The 20,233-nt window shown below is 35.5% G+C and overlaps 1 protein-coding gene across 2 annotated transcripts in view; it reads right to left on the reverse strand.

Moving 5' to 3' along the window:
- The window catches only part of PRKN (parkin RBR E3 ubiquitin protein ligase), an 809,695-nt gene that overhangs the window by 778,678 nt on the left and 10,784 nt on the right, over positions 1–20,233 (reverse strand). The window contains exons 1-2 of one of the 2 annotated variants that reach the window (XM_074862987.1): positions 10,110–10,223; positions 7,263–7,322 (exon numbers count right to left, since the gene is read on the reverse strand). In XM_074862987.1, coding sequence (XP_074719088.1) covers positions 7,263–7,296 — 34 coding nt within the window. In that variant the 5' untranslated portion in view covers positions 7,297–7,322; positions 10,110–10,223. Of the gene's footprint in view, positions 1–7,262; positions 7,323–10,109; positions 10,224–20,233 lie in introns of those variants that run through there. The other variant, XM_074862988.1, reaches the window with a different exon arrangement.

Below are 20,233 nucleotides of genomic sequence, written 5' to 3' on the forward strand. Positions count from 1 at the left end.
GGAGCAACAGAAAGGGAGCAGACAGACCATCGCCATTCTCTCATCAGATGGTATTAAATGACACCATCAGAACTTATTTTGAGTTTTATCTCTTTGGAAGGTGGTGCTTACTAGGCTAGGAAGTTGCTGAAGGGAGTTGAAGTAGGGAATGTTTTAAAGGAAAAATGGTTTTTAATACTATACAGCAAGAAATTTTTGATATAAGAAATAGAAACAAAATGTAATAGCCTGGAATAAGATGAATGAACAAATATATATGAAGCCATGCTAAACCAGAGGGTTTTGTGGTTCATTGAACAAATACTCCTGCTGTAGGAAGTAAATTAAATCAAGTGGTGTGATCTGATTATCTTCAAGGATTATTTGTCATGGGTAAACTACTGGTTTGGGTAGGAACAGACTGCTACCCTTCAACTAAGTGGCAGTTATTGATCTTTGCTGGCACAGCCTCATTGTTACATGGCTTCACTGTTACAGAAAGGCTGCTAGCTTAATGTCTGTCAGTCTGGGAAATAAAAGTAGCCCTTACTTAGGAAAGATAAAGGGAGGTAATTTCAGGGTCTTTCATCTTTTCCAGAGCTGTACTGCTTAGAAGCCAGAAAACATATTTTCTTTGTCTATGGCAATTAACTACATCTTGAACATCACACAGCTTTTATGGATAGATACGATGTATACCTACAGGGAGAAAAATTCTGGCACTACTATCAATGGAAATAACAACTTCACCCAGAATAATCATCCTGCACCAGGACACAGCCTTCAGAGCAATGAAAGGGGGCGGGGAGGGTGGAAGACTACAGATAACTATATGAAGCCCTTGGAGTTCTGGTGTCACTTCTGAGAACTTCCTTAATTGAATGGAGAAACAATTGCAGAGAATTTGAAGAGAAAAAATAGGTTTCTGTAGCTCCCTGAACAGACAACAGATCCCTTGTGATCTTGCCCAGGGAACTGCTTTATGTAAATCTTCACAAAGTCTCTTGAGAGGCAGTACCCAGGACAGAAATCACAATAATTATAGCTATTTCTCAAGCTCAAGTATCCAGCTTGTTTTGAGGCAAATCTCAAGACACACACATCAAAACTACAAATCAGAGAACTATACCAGACACAAGCAAAAACAGAACTGCAGAAGCCCAGGAACAAGCAGATGATTCCACTGCTCCTCAATTTTGTCAAAAAATAGTCGCAAGTTTCACAGTTCTCCCGCTTAATTTGAAAACTTGAAAGTTACAACTTGGTAGTAGTCTTGGAAATTTCACTCCACTCAGCTTGGGGGTGGGAGGAAGCTGTAGCTCCCCTTACACTATTTCAGCTGAAGAATCAATCAGCTTCTGTTTGTTTATATTTGGAAGCTGGTCCTGAGAAGCTTCATCATATAGGAAAATCACCCTTCCACGATAAAACCCAAGTAGGTATGAATCCAGTCATGAATCATCATTGCAGAATGGTAAACACACAAATGTAGATCAATTAAAATAGAGGGGAATCTTGTTTTGATATATGCCCCCCTTAGTAGAGAAGATTAATTCCTGTGATGCACCATTCTGAATAGCTTCCATCATTATTTTTACACATCCACCTAGGCAATTTGATGCTGGGCATTTAAGTCCCAGCCAGAAGTTGCACATGTATAATGACATTTTAGTGATTTTCTGAGGCTCAGTAAATCTGGCAGAGGACTTAGGCTCCTCGGAAAGGAATGACAGCAGATGCCCTCCAGGGGAGATACAAACCATGAGTCATCCCGGACTGCCACCCCGAGCACACGCTGTCGACTCAAGGAAAAGAGCTGACAGGCAGCAGCCAGTTTCAGATGTTTCGTTTAGATCTCTCCCAGCAGGTGTCACTACAATGTAGCATTGCTATAAAACCTTGAAGTTACAAATATAAAAGCAGCAGGGTTCTCTCCCCCCCAAATGACCAAAATCAGCCTGTAGACTAATTATGTCAAACCTGAATAATCTGCGGAAACCAGCTTTGTGAGGAGAGGGTGGGAAAATTGTTAGTGGTGTATCATTTCCAGTTCCATACAGCTAATTTTCTTCTTATAAATTGTTACTCTAGATGTCTTTAATGAAGTGGTTAATTTAATGCAAAGAGTCAGCATTCCCTTCTTAGCAGTAATGTACACAGATGGCTGTATACCAAACTCTATCCATCTATTTCAAATTGTTATAAAATGGGCTGTTGAATTCTATTCTTTGTAGAGATAAAATACATCTATAATAAATATGGCACCCACAACAAAGTTTTCTAGCAAGCAGTTCTGCAAAAAACAACTAAGAAACAACATAACAACAACAAAAAAAAAGAATTTTCATTTCAAAAACAGTCTCCATGCAGACTGACTCTCCTACCACCCAGCTATTCTGCAGGCATTCAGACAATTCACTGTAATGTCTCAAAAATCAATAGCAATTTATTCTCTCTTTGGACCCCAAGCAACAAAAGTAAATAATACTGTCACCTCCAGTCTGCCTTCAGAACATAGTCACAAAACAGTCTTGCTACTATACCACAACCCTACAAAGCTCTTTATCTATGCTGGCTTTGCAGATTGTATTGGCTTTCATAAGGGAAAAACATGCAAGACAGCAACACAAAGGGGTCAAATTCCTGTACTCCAACCAACCAGACTGCTGAGTCAGAATTAAGAGGAAGGCTTAGCATCTGTCTTACTTCAGTTTCACCGATGTTGATTTTACTGGACAAAAAAAATTAGAAAACAATTAGAATTTTGTTTTCCCATGCAATAAAAGGGAAATCCAAGAGGAAAAAAGTTGAAAGACAGGTTGGAACTTAAAACCTTTGCAACATTTAAAGGTATTCCTTAAATTAATTTCTTAAAAATAGGAGGCTTTAAAATTCACATTCCTTAAAATGCTACTGAACATATGCCAGAATATTTAAAATAATCCAGAATATTCAGATTTTCTTAAAACCATCATAATTTGTAGCCAATATCAAGAAATTAATTCCCAACTCATTATATGCCAGCCAGTCTCTCTCGACTGCTCATAGCATGAGGCATAACATCACTAGGACTTTTTAGAAGTTTCAAACAGAATCAAACTTCAGATACGAAGATATGCTCAGTTAACAACTGGTGAACCTGTGCATGTGTGTAAAATGGACTCTTCTCTTGTCAGGAAACAGTACTGAAATATGCTTGTATCTTTGCATATTTGTCTTCACTGCTGGATGCTGTGTAAGTCTGTACAGCAGAGAAGTTACCACCAGCACCAATTCTGTTTCTTTTTAGAAATTCTGATTTCCATGAATTCATATATAAGAAGTCCAGGATACATTACTAGCTCATACAGGCATCAAGCCCTGATTTAAAGGAGTCCAGCATTTCTTCCATGGCAGTTTTGTATCAATGAGCACAAAGTCAAGGCAAAAGCTGAATCCAAAGCTGGGACTGTATGGTCAAGAGAAGAAAATTTACCTTCTATTGCTCCAGTTTTCAACATGGACAGTAATTCCATGAAGTAATTTCCCACTCTATAATGATAAATTTCTGAAACTCAAAATAACAATAAAAATCTCTAAATTTAATGGATCTCGTAAGAATTCTCATTACCAGACAGGTCAGAATTGTGACTTTTTTTTCAACAGGAGATAATTAGTAAAGAAAATGGGAAATTCTAAAATATTTTAGGTTAGTATCTTAGGAAAATAAAAATGTGAGTGGATTTTACATGACTACCTGAGAACAAATGAGGAGACATTAAGAGTGTTTATTCACATGAGATACGTACATACTTGTCTAATCAAAGGGCATTTTGAACCAATGTTAGCTAGAAACTTTGCTAAAACATCAGAAGATGAACGTATTTATTATTTTAGAATCAGGAGCAAAATGAGGAAAACCCAATAGCCACTAATGTGGAAGAAAAGCAACAAAATAAAGTGAATTTTATGTTGAGTCATAAACTGAATTAAAAGGGAATGAACCAAATGAAAAGACTTGATTCTTTTATGACAGTCACATAACCCATGAGGAGCTTTGGGTAAGAGATGCCTGGAAAGAAGGTAGAACTGGAGTTGAAGATTAAGCCACAGGACATCCTTTTACTGTGAAACACAGCCACAACAAATGGGAAGTCTGCTACTTCAAGAACCAACAGTCAGGGTAGAGCAAAGATGGACTAAACAGTAGATTATTATTCAGTTATTTAATTAAAATCTTTAAAATCTGCAGGATTTTTCAATGAATATTTAATAAGCATATAGGCATCTGAAATCAGACTGTTGGCGTTTGACTGTCTCGTCAGGACCTACACTGGACACTCAATCCTATGCAGGCTCTTACTAACCTCTTACACAAAAATCTCACAAAATTAAAAAAATATTAAAGATAAAAATCTCACAAGAAGTTAAACAGCATATGAACCAACAAAGCAACAGTGAAAAGCAGAAGCAATTCTCTACAGTTCCATTTGTATCCCCCAAGCAGTGTACTTCATTTAATTTACTACTTACTCATTTTACATCTATTTTCTGTAGGTGCCAGCGAATGCAGTGCTAACTACACCTAGTATTGGCAACACAAAGTAGACATTTTTGAGATGGGCTTAAATCATTCCAGGAATACTTCTGTAGCTTTGAAGTATCTCCCAACAAAGCTCTGACAAGTGAGATAAGCTTTAACGCTTTCAAGAATAGTTCTATTGTGCTTAAAGGAATGACTCCATGGAAATGCTCTGGAGCTCTAGGATTCAGTAGGTCTTCAGGTAGAGGACACAGAGCAGTGAACATCAGATCAATGAGTACTACACTGTCTGGTTAATACTGTTAGTCTCATACCAGCAAAATGCTAAGAATTTAAGCCAATATCCCATAAAGCATTTATGCACAAAGTCCTTTTCAGGACCAAGTTTACAAAACATCTGAAATCCAAATCTGCTCCTATATTATTCACAAGCATGTCCAGGAGTGATAACTCCATACTGTAACTAAGGGACTCATTCAGATCCTTGGGAAGTCAGCTGGAATTTTACCATTGGCTTCAATGAGCATCATCAAATCAAAGCAGACAAGATGGATTAATTCATTCACAAACAAGAATAATATTGCTTAACACAGCTGTGATAGCATACAAGGCTTTTAAAAGTTGGTGAGCAAACTTCAAAGTACTTACACAAGTGAAGAAGATCTAAGTGTCTAAAACAGACCCTCAGAAAATCACTCCAACTAAATTTTAGTATTTGTCTAAAATTCTACAGATTACAAGTATCTGTACAAAGTATAATTCAGCTAAAACCCTGAATAATGTGTCCTATTGGTGACCCTTACTGGCACACACAAGCCAGAGTTTCAGAGTTGCCCTCAGGAATGTTTTTCCTCTGCAGTTGCTCCACTTTACTTGCACCTACCTCCTTGTACTCTCCTGGTCTCACTGGAAGCCAGTTCAAGGAGCTAAACTGGCCAAAACTAGCACAAAGAGGAAAACATGAACACTTTCTGTTAGTTTAGCTCTCTGAATCAGCTCTATGCTGAAGGAGGTAAGCAAGAGTAGTAGCACATGAAAGGTGTTCGAAGGGATGATTTAGCTTTTCTTGGTTTTGCTTACCCATTTTAACAAATTAGCTATAATGTGAAAATGCAATCTGACTGTATAGAGGACCAAAACAACTAATATAAATGCTCAGTCATCCTAATACATCAGCTGCTGACACTGCTAAATGAAATTAGATGTTTGTCTTTATTAAGTAAAGGTTCAGCTGACATATGTAAATTAACTTATAATTAAAAACTGGAGAGATATTTAAAAGTTTTGCTAACCAATATCATGGTGAAAGCAACATATTAGCCATCACATTATAAACTGTTATCTAATTTCTATTTTTCACAACAAAAAACAGTAAATATATTTATGCTCATTTTAAGGGACCTTTGCATTAATAAATTAAAGTAGCTTTGTGTATATAAGAATTAGGAAAAAATATTATTTTGGTGCTTGCATTGTTTTCTATATATTGCAAAATCCAGTACAAGCCTAAAACCAAGTGTTACTCTTTACACTTATAGAAGTATATAAGCACACAATGTATGAATGTTACTACCTTACTAGTTTCTCTTTATAAAAAGTCTTAAATTAAAATCAATGCTGAGTAAGTTTCCTTTCACTTACCTGTCCTGTAAAAGATTTGTTATATTAAATAATTTATTCAGCCATTTCCTGATCTAATCATAAATTTGAAATGTGGAAAGAAATTAGCACCTGATGTTTGGAATAAATGTGACTGAGGTAATATTGGTTTAATATTTTGCCGTATTTATTTTATCTGCTGGCCATTTCCTCTCCTTGCTTTAGATTCACAGTAAGTGGAAGAATGAGTGAGAAAGAGAGATCAAGTTAAAACAAGAGGGAAGAAAAAAAGGTTACCTGTATCTCTAGTTTTGGCATGTCAATTCTACCTCTTCAAAACTGTATCTTTTCTTCAGGAAGAAAACAAAAGAATGAGAATTCAAATAATCTGCTGCAACCCACCATTGCCAACTTCAAGAGATTTGACCCTGTCATGACAGCTTCCAAAATCAAGTGCCCTAATTAGTTTATTTTTTAAAAATATTACATTGCATTTTTGTCTGTTTTCTGATAGAGAAGGTTTTTATAGAGGGGGTGTGTGTGTGTGTACACGCGCACGTGCGCACCCGTGTGTCTTTCTAATAATTAACTATTACCTTGTCTCCAAAACTGCTTTTAAGTCAGGAAATAATCTGGGGCCTTTGCTGACATAAGTGTTCTCATTCCATACATGTTCAGACAGGAATTTCTGTGGTCATAAGGCTGAGTGAGCCCTAGCCTAGGGCCTATCGTTTTATAAGGAACTAGTGAGAGTTAACAAGAACATTTACTAAGTTCATAATGAATCAAACCCTTCCCTTCTAACCAACTCTCCACTAATTGCTACAACTACTAATAGCTACCCCAAACAAACTAAGAATTAAGAAGGTGATTCACTCTAATCACCACGTTGCCAATACTTCCAGTAAGGTTACTGCTAGGATGCTAATGTGGCCATTTTTCTTTAGGATGTAAATAGAAATTGTTAACTTCCTTCACACCTCCTAGATAACTAGTTTTGATTGCTAAACAGTTTAGGCCAGAATGATATTTGCAATCTAAAACCATAAAGTTTTAGAAGACAATACTTTGCACTATAAAAGTGAAGCTGACTGGACAGGACAGCATGCTTGCTTCCAGTCTTTCCTGACTCTTTTCTTGAAATCTTGGTATATGAACTTACCTCCAAACATGACCTTATCAGAGCACAGGCACATGAGATAATATTACATAATGGGGAAGCCTGAAAATATAGGATAAAATTATCAAGGGAAGACAGCATTTTATCACAAATTTGAGCATGCAATGACATTTTTAAAAATGCAATACATATAAAAAGCTCTAAATTTTTATAATCCCAAAGTATGTTAACTAGAATAACTTGTTACAAGGTTGGGAATACATTAGTTTGAAGGTTAATATTCCAGAATTAATAGGCTCTGTTGACCAACTGAGGTCCCTTCAGCTAGCTGCAGATGCACACAGACAAACCAAAAGTTTCTACTTGTACTTTTGAACTGTTAGTTTACATCCTTGCAAACAACGCTTCAGACTTCACAATACACTCCTAATAATTTAAAACTAGTTTTCTCCTGAAGTTTGGCACAGAGGTCCATAAGAGTTCCAGTAACAGAACAATACTTCAGACAGAATTCTTACAGTAAAAAAAATTTTTTAACACTTTTTTTTTTTCCTTTCTCAAGTGTTTTAAGTTAAAAAAAGAAAATGTACTGTCAAACCCAACTGCTCATGCACCTCTTTGCATAAAGCTAAAAGGATGCTTTCAGGACAGATGTAGTTTTGTGGCTTATGACTGAGCATAAACAGAGACTGCATAGTATAAGCAAGCTGCATAGTACAGTTCATTATTTTGATTGCCTGTTGTTTCCTATTGAAAGACCTTGATTCAATTCCTCCTTTCTTTACTGACTTTTGAATATCCAGAAAGAAATCTTCCATTAAAGAAATATTAAAAAAAATTAATCCTGTTTCAAGAAGGAATGGAATGCATTAGGGAGACATTCCAATACCACAATTCTTATCATTGAAAATGAGATCATATATCCAGATTTCAACAGGACACAACAAATGAGCACAGCCTGAGGTACTGAATAACGAGAAATTACAGTGGCTCATTGAGTGTGTACTGAATGCAACAGAAGCTCTGCAGAAACAGAGGCATACACTCACCACAGTGCTAGTCCATTCATACACAGCCACCTCAGCTCCACCTGAGCTAACATGGTACTCAAAGCAGCATTACTGAACTTACACACTTTACTAGCTCTGGGAACATTTCATGTTTACTGATGAGGGCTATTTATTCTGCATAAAACAACAGGCTAGTGCAGCCATCACGCTTCTGGTGCACAACCTAGCTTATTATATCTATTATATAATTATAAAACTATGTAACATCAAAACATACACACACAGCACATAGAAGGCCTTAATTCTAGTACTTCCTTTTGAAATTCTTCCTCATGATGCCCTAATAATATTCACTTAGACTACATTCATAAACGTGCAATGTTAAAAATATCTTTATGCAGTATTAGCATAATTAGAAAAATGTGTACCCTAATATCAGAAGAAAATATCAATAAAAAGGTTTCTGAAAGAACATATGCTGGAAACAGCATAAATGTTGAAAGGATAATTTCATTCACATAAAAGGTTTACAAAAGTTAGCAAAGCAGACTGAAAGTAGATTAAAGGCATAATCTCACAGGGAAGTACTACTGAAGAATTCATTTACTACACTACATCTAAATCCCAAAGTAGCAGAATTTCTTCAACAGTCTTAAAAGACATAAAACACTTAACATCTGTGTTATTGTAATAAGTAAAAACAAGACAAAAATTTTAAAATTGATTCTGAAGCCTATCTTAGCATTATAGTAAAAAAATATTAATACATGCAAATTTTTAAAAAAGCTTTTTCTTCACTTTGCCATCATGATTAAACACTTATGCAAAAGCAGGTAACTGTTTAAATGATCCAGACCTCAATCAGAAAGTACCTAATTAATTTACAGTTCGAGACATTCTTACTATACAACTTAACATAAATAAGGAAATCTAACTAAAGAGATTTATCTACCTGCACCATGTTATCTTAAGAAAAAGTGTCATCTCTTGTAACATGTTCTGCAGCTTATACTCTCTCATATATTTCACACTGCAAATTCCATTTAATTTTCTTGATTTACCCTCATCATTATGTGAAAATACTCCAATCAATTTCAAATTAATAGACTTTGTTTCAAATAAGCAGGCTATATTTTACTGACGTATTATGAATGCTACAGAAGACTGATTTTGTTTGCTGAAGTATACCATCTTCTTTGACCTCAGTGTCTTGCCTTCTAGTCTCTAGGACCATACCCTGAGACTATAACAGCAAGGAGATAAAGATGAGATCTAATTCACTTTCCAGATAGCAAACATGTCATCCCATTCCTTCCTCACAGCAACTCAAAATTTATAAACAATTTTTTTTTTTTTAAGTAGAAGCCTATGATTTGATACAAACTGTGATTTTGTTTGAAATAGCAAATTTAAAATTTGTCTTTAAACACTGCTATCTTACAAACTTACTCAGTTAAAACAACATTAACCTATAACAATGGCTAATTTTAACATAGTATTTGGTTTGGTATACTCTTATACCAAACATTATTGTAAGTAAATGAGAATTTTCAACATTTTTCATCTTTTTTGAACCTCTGACACCAGTTCATATTTGAACAGTTCCAGCATTTCCCTCACTTAAATCAGTATGACTACTGCAGAATAGCAAGCAGGTATATCAATCTGTTAGCTGGATCTGAAAGAGTACAAGTTTCATTATAAGTTATTCTTCAGCCTATTGTCATAAAAGAAACATTCAACAGACATGTATTTAAGGTTCTTCTCAAATCTACTGACTAGCTATGAAACATATGACACAAAAGAAGTGTGCCATTCTGCACACATAGAAAACCATATATTGCAAATAACCACGACAAGATAAAGATCTACTACTTACAGAAAAAGGAACAAAATCCACAATCCAAATTTGTGTGCCCTCCTTTCCCCTAGAATTCCTTTTACAGTTGATACACCTGCAGAATCCCTTCTTTTTGCCCTTCATATCTCTGGCCAGATTCAACTCCAGTTAGGCTTCTGTTTTCCTAACCCCATCCTTGCATGTTTGGACAGTGTCTCTATTCCTCCTGGGTCACCTGTCCCTGCCTCCAGCTCTTGCATACTTCCTTTGTATTTTAGTGCTTTTTCAGGAGCTCCCTGTTAACCCATGCCACATTTCCTGCACATCGGGATGCAGCACTCTTGAATTCGAAGGAGATAATCCTCTGGGCGATGCCCAACGTGGACTGGAGCAGCTGAGGAGAGCCTCTCAACATGCTCCTTGCTCTGCTGACCATGCTCGAGGGGCCGTAGCCTCTGGCAGAAGTACACTGTTGACTGTTGCCTGCAGTAACCTCTGAAGTGCCACAGTAAGGTTGGCCAGATCTCTCCTGTTAAGAGTCTGAAGAGTCTAAAACCCCAGCTGGCAAAACCAGCAAATTTACGTTATTTTGCACTGAAATAAACTGACATGTAGTTAGCTACAATTAGACAAATCAATAGCAATGAAAGCAACCGGGGAGTCTTAAGCTCTATCACTATTTTGCAACAACAAATTTTGCAGCAACAAAAAACAACACCACCTTGTAATAACAAATGAATTACATCAGAATTTACTGAACCTAAAAAAATTCAAACTAAGCCAGACAACAACTTGTAAAAAGAACAAATGTACACATTGAAAATTGGAATTGTATAGAAATATTTTGTGTATCACTTTACTGAAAGAAAATTTTAGTATAGTGAACAGAAAAGCTTAAGAAGTGCCCAAGATGGAAACACTAAGGTGTCGCACTAATACATAAAGGGCAACTTTTTTTATTTAATAAGTGCTTTTCCTCTAAAGTACCATTGATTCATGTATTAGAATAGAAGTTTCAGCTTGTTTGCAAATAGAGGAGTAATTTGGACTCAACAGAAAAAAATACTACAGCTTTTGAGAACCAGAAGCTCTATCATACTATAAAACCAGACAGAATAGAAATCCCATCAAGGCTGATGAAATAACTGCTCACTCTAAAAAGATGTATCAACTATGCCATCTTAAATTATCAAAATTTAAGTAGCTTTAGAAGAGAGTTGCTGCAGTAAAAATCACAATTTCATTCCCAGCTAAACCATAAGAATGATAATTTACAGTCAACAGCAAGTAACTAATGCCCATAAAGTGAAACAGATTCTGCTTCTTATGAGGAAACTAAACAGAATATGTACAAGTTTGCACTGGTAAAGTGGTTACTGCCCAGTACCACCTCTACTGCAGGTGAGGCTGCATAGGCTAAAAAAAAGATAGTACTGAAAATACAAACTCTTCAGTTATACTTTTTGGTGTCCAGTGGTAAACTAGCCAAATTCAGGTTGGATATTAAAGATCGTTATGCTTTTAAATTAAGTAGTTAAGTGACAAATTAATAAACAATTGAGCAAGATGGACATATTGCCAAATATTAGTAAAGATACAATAAATCTCATTTTAAGCAGTCATTTCAAAGGTAATGCTCTAGAGACAAGCATTCATTATCAGATCTTTTAAACATCAGCAACAAATTTTGTATATTTCACCAATTCTGGAATTCTTAATACACTTACAAAATAATTTTAGCTTGGCTGATCTATTGTTAAGACAGTACTGTTTTCTAAAATAATTGGGTTTTTTTACCTCTATATTGCTACAGAGAACATTTTTAACTTGTAGCATATTATCAGCATAAACAATAGATGCAATATCACAAATTTGACATTTTCTTTTCCAGTGAAATAGAAACAAAGACATAAAGGTTAACTTCACAGAAAAGTATTAGCTGACTGCATTAAAGCACAAAGATAGGAGACAGTTATTTATGGAACACTGTTCACCATTATCCTTTTCAAATTCTACAAGATGGCTAAATATTGATGCATTCCCAAGTCACCTTTTCCCCCTTCCGTGTTAACAAGTAGGAGTATGTTTTTGATGCTTCCAATTTGTCAAGATCAGGTGAACTGAATGGTTTTACAGAGTACACTATTCCAACTCCTTCAGGGGCTATAAAACCACATTAAACTCAGCTTGTTATTAATAATTCATGGCAACTTCCTTAGTTCACTACAGGGGCATCACTCTTAGGGCATCATTCTTACTGAAACAACTTAACAGGGAAAGTCTGATAAACAGTGTTACCATCAAAATGAGAAGCCTACCATGAGCCCAGGGACACTGAAAGCCCTAAAGAATTTGAATTCTTATAACTTTCAGGCTAAAGCCAGCATTCTACACCCCTTTCTAAAAGCTGATATTAACTTAATAGATCAGTAAAAACAACAAAATTGCTTCTATCTACTGAAATTTAGCTTATTTGCAGATTTGAAGTGTCAAATTTCCATGCTTTTAGCTATAATGCAAAGGTATTCATGCTCTCATTACTCTGAAACAGACCCCTTTAACAAGAATAATTTACTTCAATTAAGGATTAAACAAAGTATATCCCATTAAAAATATCTATGATGCAAAAATATTATGATTTGGAATTGGAACACTTTTTACTATAGTAAAAGAGACCTACTACTAAAGCAGTTACAATCAACACCAATTACCATACATAAAGAGCATAAGACTTCATTTTTCATGGTCACAGAATAGATGGCTTATACAGAATTATGTCACATATTACTAACATTTGACTACAATGCACATGACACTAACTAGATGGACAGATTCAGAAAAAAATGGCATTCAGTATAAGCACATTAAAGTAGGGATTAGACACCCAAACTACATTTTGTAGTTTACTCAGTGGAGCAAAATTAGCTTTGACACATCAGTAAAACACCATGGAAAAAACAGATTCATACTTACAGAGTTAGTTAACTCCAATGTAGAAGGAAAGCAAGTTCACTTCAAAAGCTTAGCCTGCTTTCTGAGAAAAATAATGATCTAGGCACTGAAAACTTTTCGTCATGTGAAAATAAGAAATCCATCTTTGATTCTTTTAAGGAACAAGGGAGAACACTGTTAGTGTTTTAACTGCCTTTCCCCCCCCCCCCCCCAAACACATTTTATTAATTCTGCTACTATACCAACATTGGATTTAACTTGTATGAGCAATAATGTTACCTAATGTAGGCTTTATGCCATCTTTTACACAGGTGTTAAGAAGGAAATGAAGAAAGATGTCCTTGGACCCAGCTGGCTAGGACAGAAACTTAATCCAGAGCATGAGAACTGTCTACGTATGCTCAGCTTTATGACAATCCACATCTATGTTACAGTGGGGTGGGGGTGGAAAACAGTTTAATACAAATCGTTGTTGTTCTTTTGGTGCAAAGCTTATTTCCTGGACTTTGAAGGCAAACACTTAGAATAGTCAATACTCTCCTACCTTGCCCACACCTGTAGATAGGAGAAAAAAAAATTAAGGAAAAGGATGTCCTGCTTGAAGGACTGAGACAAATCAGTATCACTTGTAATTTCTCAAAGAGTGTTGTACTAGCACACATTTGCACAATTTAATTCTCTACAGAAGGGTAAAAAACAAGGAAAGCCTTAATTTAAAGAAAAAAGGAAAAGTAGATACTTCTGAACTTCTAACTAATAACTTAAAATACTGAATTTCAGAAGCACATATTACTGAAATACTTATTGAGAAATTTTTACCTAGGACAGTTTGAGAAACAGACAAATATCCCAAGGGCATGTCATCAATACTCTAGGTCCTTCACACAGCATAAGAGACTGCATGCTCTTGGTCACCTATTTCAGTTCCAGAAATACTTTGAAATTTTTTAACATTTTTAGAAAAAAGCTGGACTTCACAGACAGCAAAATACAGAACTCCAGAAGACATTAGGTCCAATAGAAAACTAGACCTGTCTGGTATGCATGGATTATAACTGAGGTTGCTCTCATAAACAGCTATATTCCTATGCTGCCACAAAAGGATGGCAGAGTCATTGCTTATATAAAAATCTGGTAGATACATACCTTTGAGAACTCAAAACGCTCAACAGTGCTCATTTTAAGTAAAATGTCAGATCCTGGTAAGCCTTTATATAAAGCTCAAACTCACCCAGACCATCACCACTTCATTCAAATAAGGGGAAAAAACAGCCACAATGGCCACAAGGCCTGTGGAAGGGTGACAGAAATAGGAAAAAGCAGTAAGGGTAAAGTTCATTTTTCTAAATAATAGCACTATCAAAGTGGTATGAATGGTTGCAAGTGAAAGGAAAGCTGGAAAGCACCAGGAAGGAAAACAGGTCACCATCTCCAGCCAAGAAGAGGATAAAAGGTAGAACAGCACTCTCCTTCTCAAGTTCCCTGTACTCCACCACACAGAAGTACAGATCAGGACAGCTCCACATCTTTAGAATCAACACTTCGAGAATAAAAGTTCTTCCCTCCTGCTTTTCACCTCCAGCAAGCAGTTTCAACTCATCCCAGTCTCCAGGCTGATATAGGCTTTGGTCTGGCCTTCCTCATCTATCACTAATTTCCAAATGCTCGGGTCTGACTTTTTGGAGAAGTAGTTACAACATTTGAAAAATTTGGTATTAAGAAATAAGGTATTGGTAAGTGGCTTGCTGTAACTTGCAGTCAGTGTCCAGCACAGATAAAGACTAGAAGGGCAAAGCCTCAGACATACGTGGGACTAAGTGTTTTGCTGCTACACTTTCAACACACAAGAAGAAGGGAGACTGCCTTTATTGCCTGTATCATCATTCCATGGAGACATTATCTACATACTTGTAAACACAAATTTTAGATGAATCAGTTCTGATTATGTTGGAGAAAACAAGGATAGTCAGGCTTTTGGGTACTGATTCTTTATTATCTACACAATACCTATTCCCTGGTGTTTCTCATTCACTCACTGTTCAGTAACGTGTTAGCCCAGGGAGGTTGTTTCTCCTAACATAAACCCCAAGGACAAACAGAATTTCATTACTGCCTTATGGTCAAAACAGTTGACGAGCCTTCTCAAGAAGTCACTTATTTCTCCTAAGATAGTCGACATCTAAATCCAGCTGGGAACAAAAACTTTCCTTTTGAAGAAATCACATTGTCTTATTTGACTATGCCATCACCACTGAGTTAACAACGTCTTAATTCTCTAGTAATGACGCACGGCAAGTGCAACACTTTCATGTAGGTAAAATGAACAAAGAAAACAAACATTTCTTGATTTTGTATCTTAACCATCCCATTTGCACAAATGGCAAAGTAAACCAAAATTCTCCCTGTGCACACAGTCCTTTGTCCTCAAGGGTGCCTAATCATATTCATGTCTAGAAATGAAATAAGATTTCAAAAGCTGTATTCACATGAAATCAACTATCTGATTTTTTTGTGTGCAGCAACTGCATCCTAAATTGGTTTACAGCTGGCTGTCTGCTTTCTCTTACTTCAGGAAACTGATTATATGAACAGTTCTAAAATAACGCATTTGAAATGATACTGAATACTCATTCCCCACAGTGATACGCAAGGACATCTTAGGAACTATTGCTATAATTCTGGTAAGGACCTCTGTTACCCATGGAGAGTGCTTAATTTTTTCAATTTACTTACATTAAAGAGAAATGTTGATTTCTTATTATTGAAAAATCAGGAATGGAAGACTTATGTTGGAAGTATTGTCACTGTCTGATGAAAGCAGGGAAATGCCAGGCTTTCAAAAGTGGAGTGCATCATGAAAAACATTTTAAGTCTGTCAGTGAATACAAGTAATATCATAAACAAGAGTTATTTACTAGTATTTGAGTACTTGGCATTTTGAATGTAAAACCCTACACAAGTGAGAAGAAAAAAATTCAGATCCTAAATGTGTTCATGACATGATTTTATGAAGCTAGTGTCACAAAGAGTCTGCTTGCTTTAATGCAAGTTACATGTCCTTTAGTTGGAATACTACCTGGCCAAGAACCAAAAATCTCTGCAAAAGGGTAAGTATGTGAACATACAGCAGGTGTTCACCGATTTGATATAATATTAGATTAACTGTATGGTGTTAATTACAATTTTAAAGTATCTGATGCTTACTTTTTAAATGTGCAATTATTTTTATATTCATACTAAGAACGAAAAATAGTAAATTTAATCCAGAGATGAATTCAGAGGTGCAGCTTCGTAACACCTAACAGAGCTGCACACACACCACAGTAAAATCAGCTTGTGTTGAGTATATATAACTCAATAATTCTCAGGTACAAATGGTAAAATAAAGTTACAGATTGAAGCAGTTAGCTGAATTCAGACAGCACAGGTAAAATTTCAGAGCAGTGCTGGGTTCAGCTCCGTATCTCCTATTGATTTTAGCACAGGTTACTCAAGTCTTGTATTTCTCTGCAGAACAAGTAAGACAACAGAAATGGCTCCTGAAGTGCCTCCCCTAAGCTCCAGATGTTTAATGAGATTGACATGGCCAAAGCACCACGCTATACTTCAAAAATTTGAGTTTTAATCTTATTTCAGAGCAGCGCTTGGTACTTTTTATAAGGCTATAATGCATTTTCATTTTACCTGTACTGAAAAAAAAAAAAAAAAGAACAGAGAACAGCAGGAAAGCAGCTATTCTAAGAAAGGAAGGCATAAAACGTAAACATAATGCAACAAAGAGCAAATGAAGAAACTCTTCTTTTCCTTTATTAGAAATATGTGAAACAGATTGTGCTCATCTTGCTTAGGGCCAAGATCCTTATTCTGTGGAATTCAGCCAGGCTCCGCCACACAGCTCACTAAGGAGTTTTGCTGTGTTAAAGAGTAAACCAGATGGGATATTTGCTTCCAACAAGATAATTCTAATGGAAATTGTTAAAAGTACTGTAAAAGAAACTTTTCAGCTTCATCTGCTATTCTATTGTGTATAATGAGGGCAAGCACAATGAAAAGTAGACTATGAAAAAAACCACGTAAAATCTAAAAATTCAAAACATTAATCATTAACCAATTTCAGAATTTATCTGCCTCAGAACTCCATCTGCTTACATAAAGTACATACCAGGCTAAAGCTACATCTCATATAGTAGCAGAGTTAGTATCAATAAAATATCTTAAAATTATGTACAGTAAGTCAAAATACTCAACTTGAAGGTCAGCCTGTAGATTCATACAGCTTGAAGAAACAAATATGTAGCACTGCTACACCCAGGGCCTGGTGAGATTGTAACAGAAACAGCCTTTCTGTTCAAGACCATTAAGACAACATCTCATGTTCTTAAAAGTCCCCATATTTTCCTGATGAGCTACAAAAGATAAAGAAGGGAGATGAGGTATAGTTCCAGTTCTTGACATCTTCTTGTAGATCTGAATAAGAATTTTTGAAGTCTTGTGCCCTAATTGTGCTAGAGCAAAATGAAAGGCTTGTTTTCTCTCTCTCTTTTTTTTTTTTTTTTTTGCTTAATCAGTATCTTAGACTGTAGACCCTCAGAACTGTTCCTGACAATAAACAGCTTTTTCAACATAGGCTACAACCATTTGATCACAACAAAAAATGTATTCTTACAGAAAGAAAGATAATAAAGGCAATTTTTTATAAACAAAGCAGCTTAGATAAATACTGAGCCTATTCTGAGAAAGAGGGTCAATTATCACACAGAAACAAGCCTGTACTTCAGTTACCCCATCCAGTTTGTCAAGCAGAGGTATCTACAATTTACCATGAAAATGGACAATATATATATATATAATTTCTTTTTAATCTTGCTCTCTCAGAATAAAAACTGCTCTAAACTCCCTTTTGTTCCTCAGGAACTGTTTTATACCAGACTTATGACATTCTAAACAATCTTTGACTTCATCCTGCCATGTTTCTTCAATCAGTCAGAGAGCAGACTGGAATGAAATTGATATGATTGGATAAAAGAAAATCAATTTTTTTCAACATTTAGTTTCAGTAATCTGATTATGAAGCTTTTAGTAATAGTGTAATTACTTTGAAGTTCTGAACATATGTTTCCACTGAGAGTATTCCACAGAGGACACTGTATCAGAAAAGGGAAGAAATGCAAACATAAATGTACCAAAAATATTTCAGCTCATCAAAAAAAATTAAAATTGAAAGGAGAACCATATGCCAGAGATGTAATATGATGTCCAATATGAACCACTTTCATTTCCATCATCCCCAATCCCTTTATTTAACACCAATGAAGAAAATGGAAAATACTTTTTCCATGACCTCAAAGCACATTACCAGAAAGTTACAGGATTGGCATATTTAAAAAGAGAAAAAACACACAGAAAATTACTAAGACAGAAAGCAGCTGAACACTATTCCTTGAATTTTGAAGGGAAAAATTCAATCAGTGCTAATGTTTGCACTGATGGAAAATGCATCTTAGAGAAACAGCTCACACAGTAGTCTTGAAAAGCCTATATACTTCAGTTTCTTGTATTCTTACTCTTTTGAAATTAACTAAGTATCCGTAGCTCTACACACTGAAAGTTATTAAATCTGATATATTAGATCTGACACAAGACAGTTCTATTGCCTAAATTTACTAGGAAAAAAACGAATCAATGAACTGAGGGGAAATTCGCCACTGAGCAAAACATTTAGAAATGCTAAACAAAAGATATAGAAAACAGCAGCACAAACAGGAAAATATTGGAAAAACAAATAAAAGTAAGTAGTGCAACTACGTCATCATGCAGAAAAGCTTTATGCTTCTAACAAAACAACGCTTACATTGGTCATCACACCAGTGATGAACAAAGCCAAGCGTAGGTTGTTTCTGGAAAGACAAGCTTGCCTTTTTTGTTTGTTTGTGGTTTTTATATATCACATACAATTTACAAATGTAAATGAATCTGCTTCAATGCTCATCTATGTCATCATAAGCAAGCTTAGTATATAAGCCTACTGTGGTATGTGGTAAACCAAAAAAAATTCAGACATTTGTAATCACATGAATAAATTTTCACAGATAAACTGAAGTGAACAAGAACGTCTGAGTACTGTGATAACAAATGTATTGTTCATACCACCTTCACAAATAATGCAGCACAACCAACACCTTTCGACAGCAACTGCTCTCTAAAAAGCTGTGCTTTCATTTCCTACATATTAATATATTTATAACCTTGCTTTCCTTTAAACTGCCATGGAATGACAACCTCTTTCCTCAATTAGTATCTTCATTCATCTTTACCAGATTCTGAAGCTCTTAAACAATAAATCAAATCAACTTCTAAATGCTTTTCTCTCATATACTTACACCAGGATTGTGCACACTCTCAGTAGAGGGGCTTAGGCCTAGAGTTTGACAGCAAAGACAAACTGTGACCTCAAATCATAAGAGAATGTCAAAAGAATTTCCAAAAGCGTGGAATAAAGCAAAGCACATAAAAATATTTTCATTGTTTTCTTACCGAAAGATCTATGCTATAGGGACAAATAATACATAACAAAATAACTTTTGATGTATACAGAAAATAAACACACAATCTCATTGGTCAGATTTCCAAACTCAGGGTTAAAAAGAAAATACATTAAAGGCTAGGCACTCCTTAAGAACATTCATTTGATAACCAGCTTACTTTCATCTTTTCAGCTTAGCTCAAACCAGCTGAGTATAGAAAATCATCAGTCTTCCTTAACAATCATAACTAGAATAAAGCTGAGAGGTGTGGGTTAAAAAACTATGCACGATCCAGACTATTTATTTTGTTTAGTTGTGTGTGTGTCGTTGTCCTTGTTTTTGCCCCCTCCAAAGAGAAATGGAAAAGAAAATAACAGCATATAATATCACAATTTCAGAGGTCATCAGAAAGGATGAAAGCTTTAAAATAGTTTTACACTCAGAGTTTAAAAACTTTCCTCCATTAACATTGTTATCATGAACAGAGGTACTCATTTCTGCAGATGGCCTCAAATGGTTCCAAAGTCCAAGACAGAGCTGTTACTGTAAAAATTTACTCTAACTGCTTAGACATAATAAAGCAGGAACACAGTTAACAGTTAATTTCTCTGAAGTATGTAATTTGCAATGCTACTTCTTTTGAAAGCAATGTGATATATTTAGAAGGAACTGCTGAAGATTTATGGC

This window comes from Strix uralensis, chromosome 3 (genome assembly GCF_047716275.1).
Source record: "Strix uralensis isolate ZFMK-TIS-50842 chromosome 3, bStrUra1, whole genome shotgun sequence".
Classification (NCBI taxonomy): domain Eukaryota; kingdom Metazoa; phylum Chordata; class Aves; order Strigiformes; family Strigidae; genus Strix; species Strix uralensis.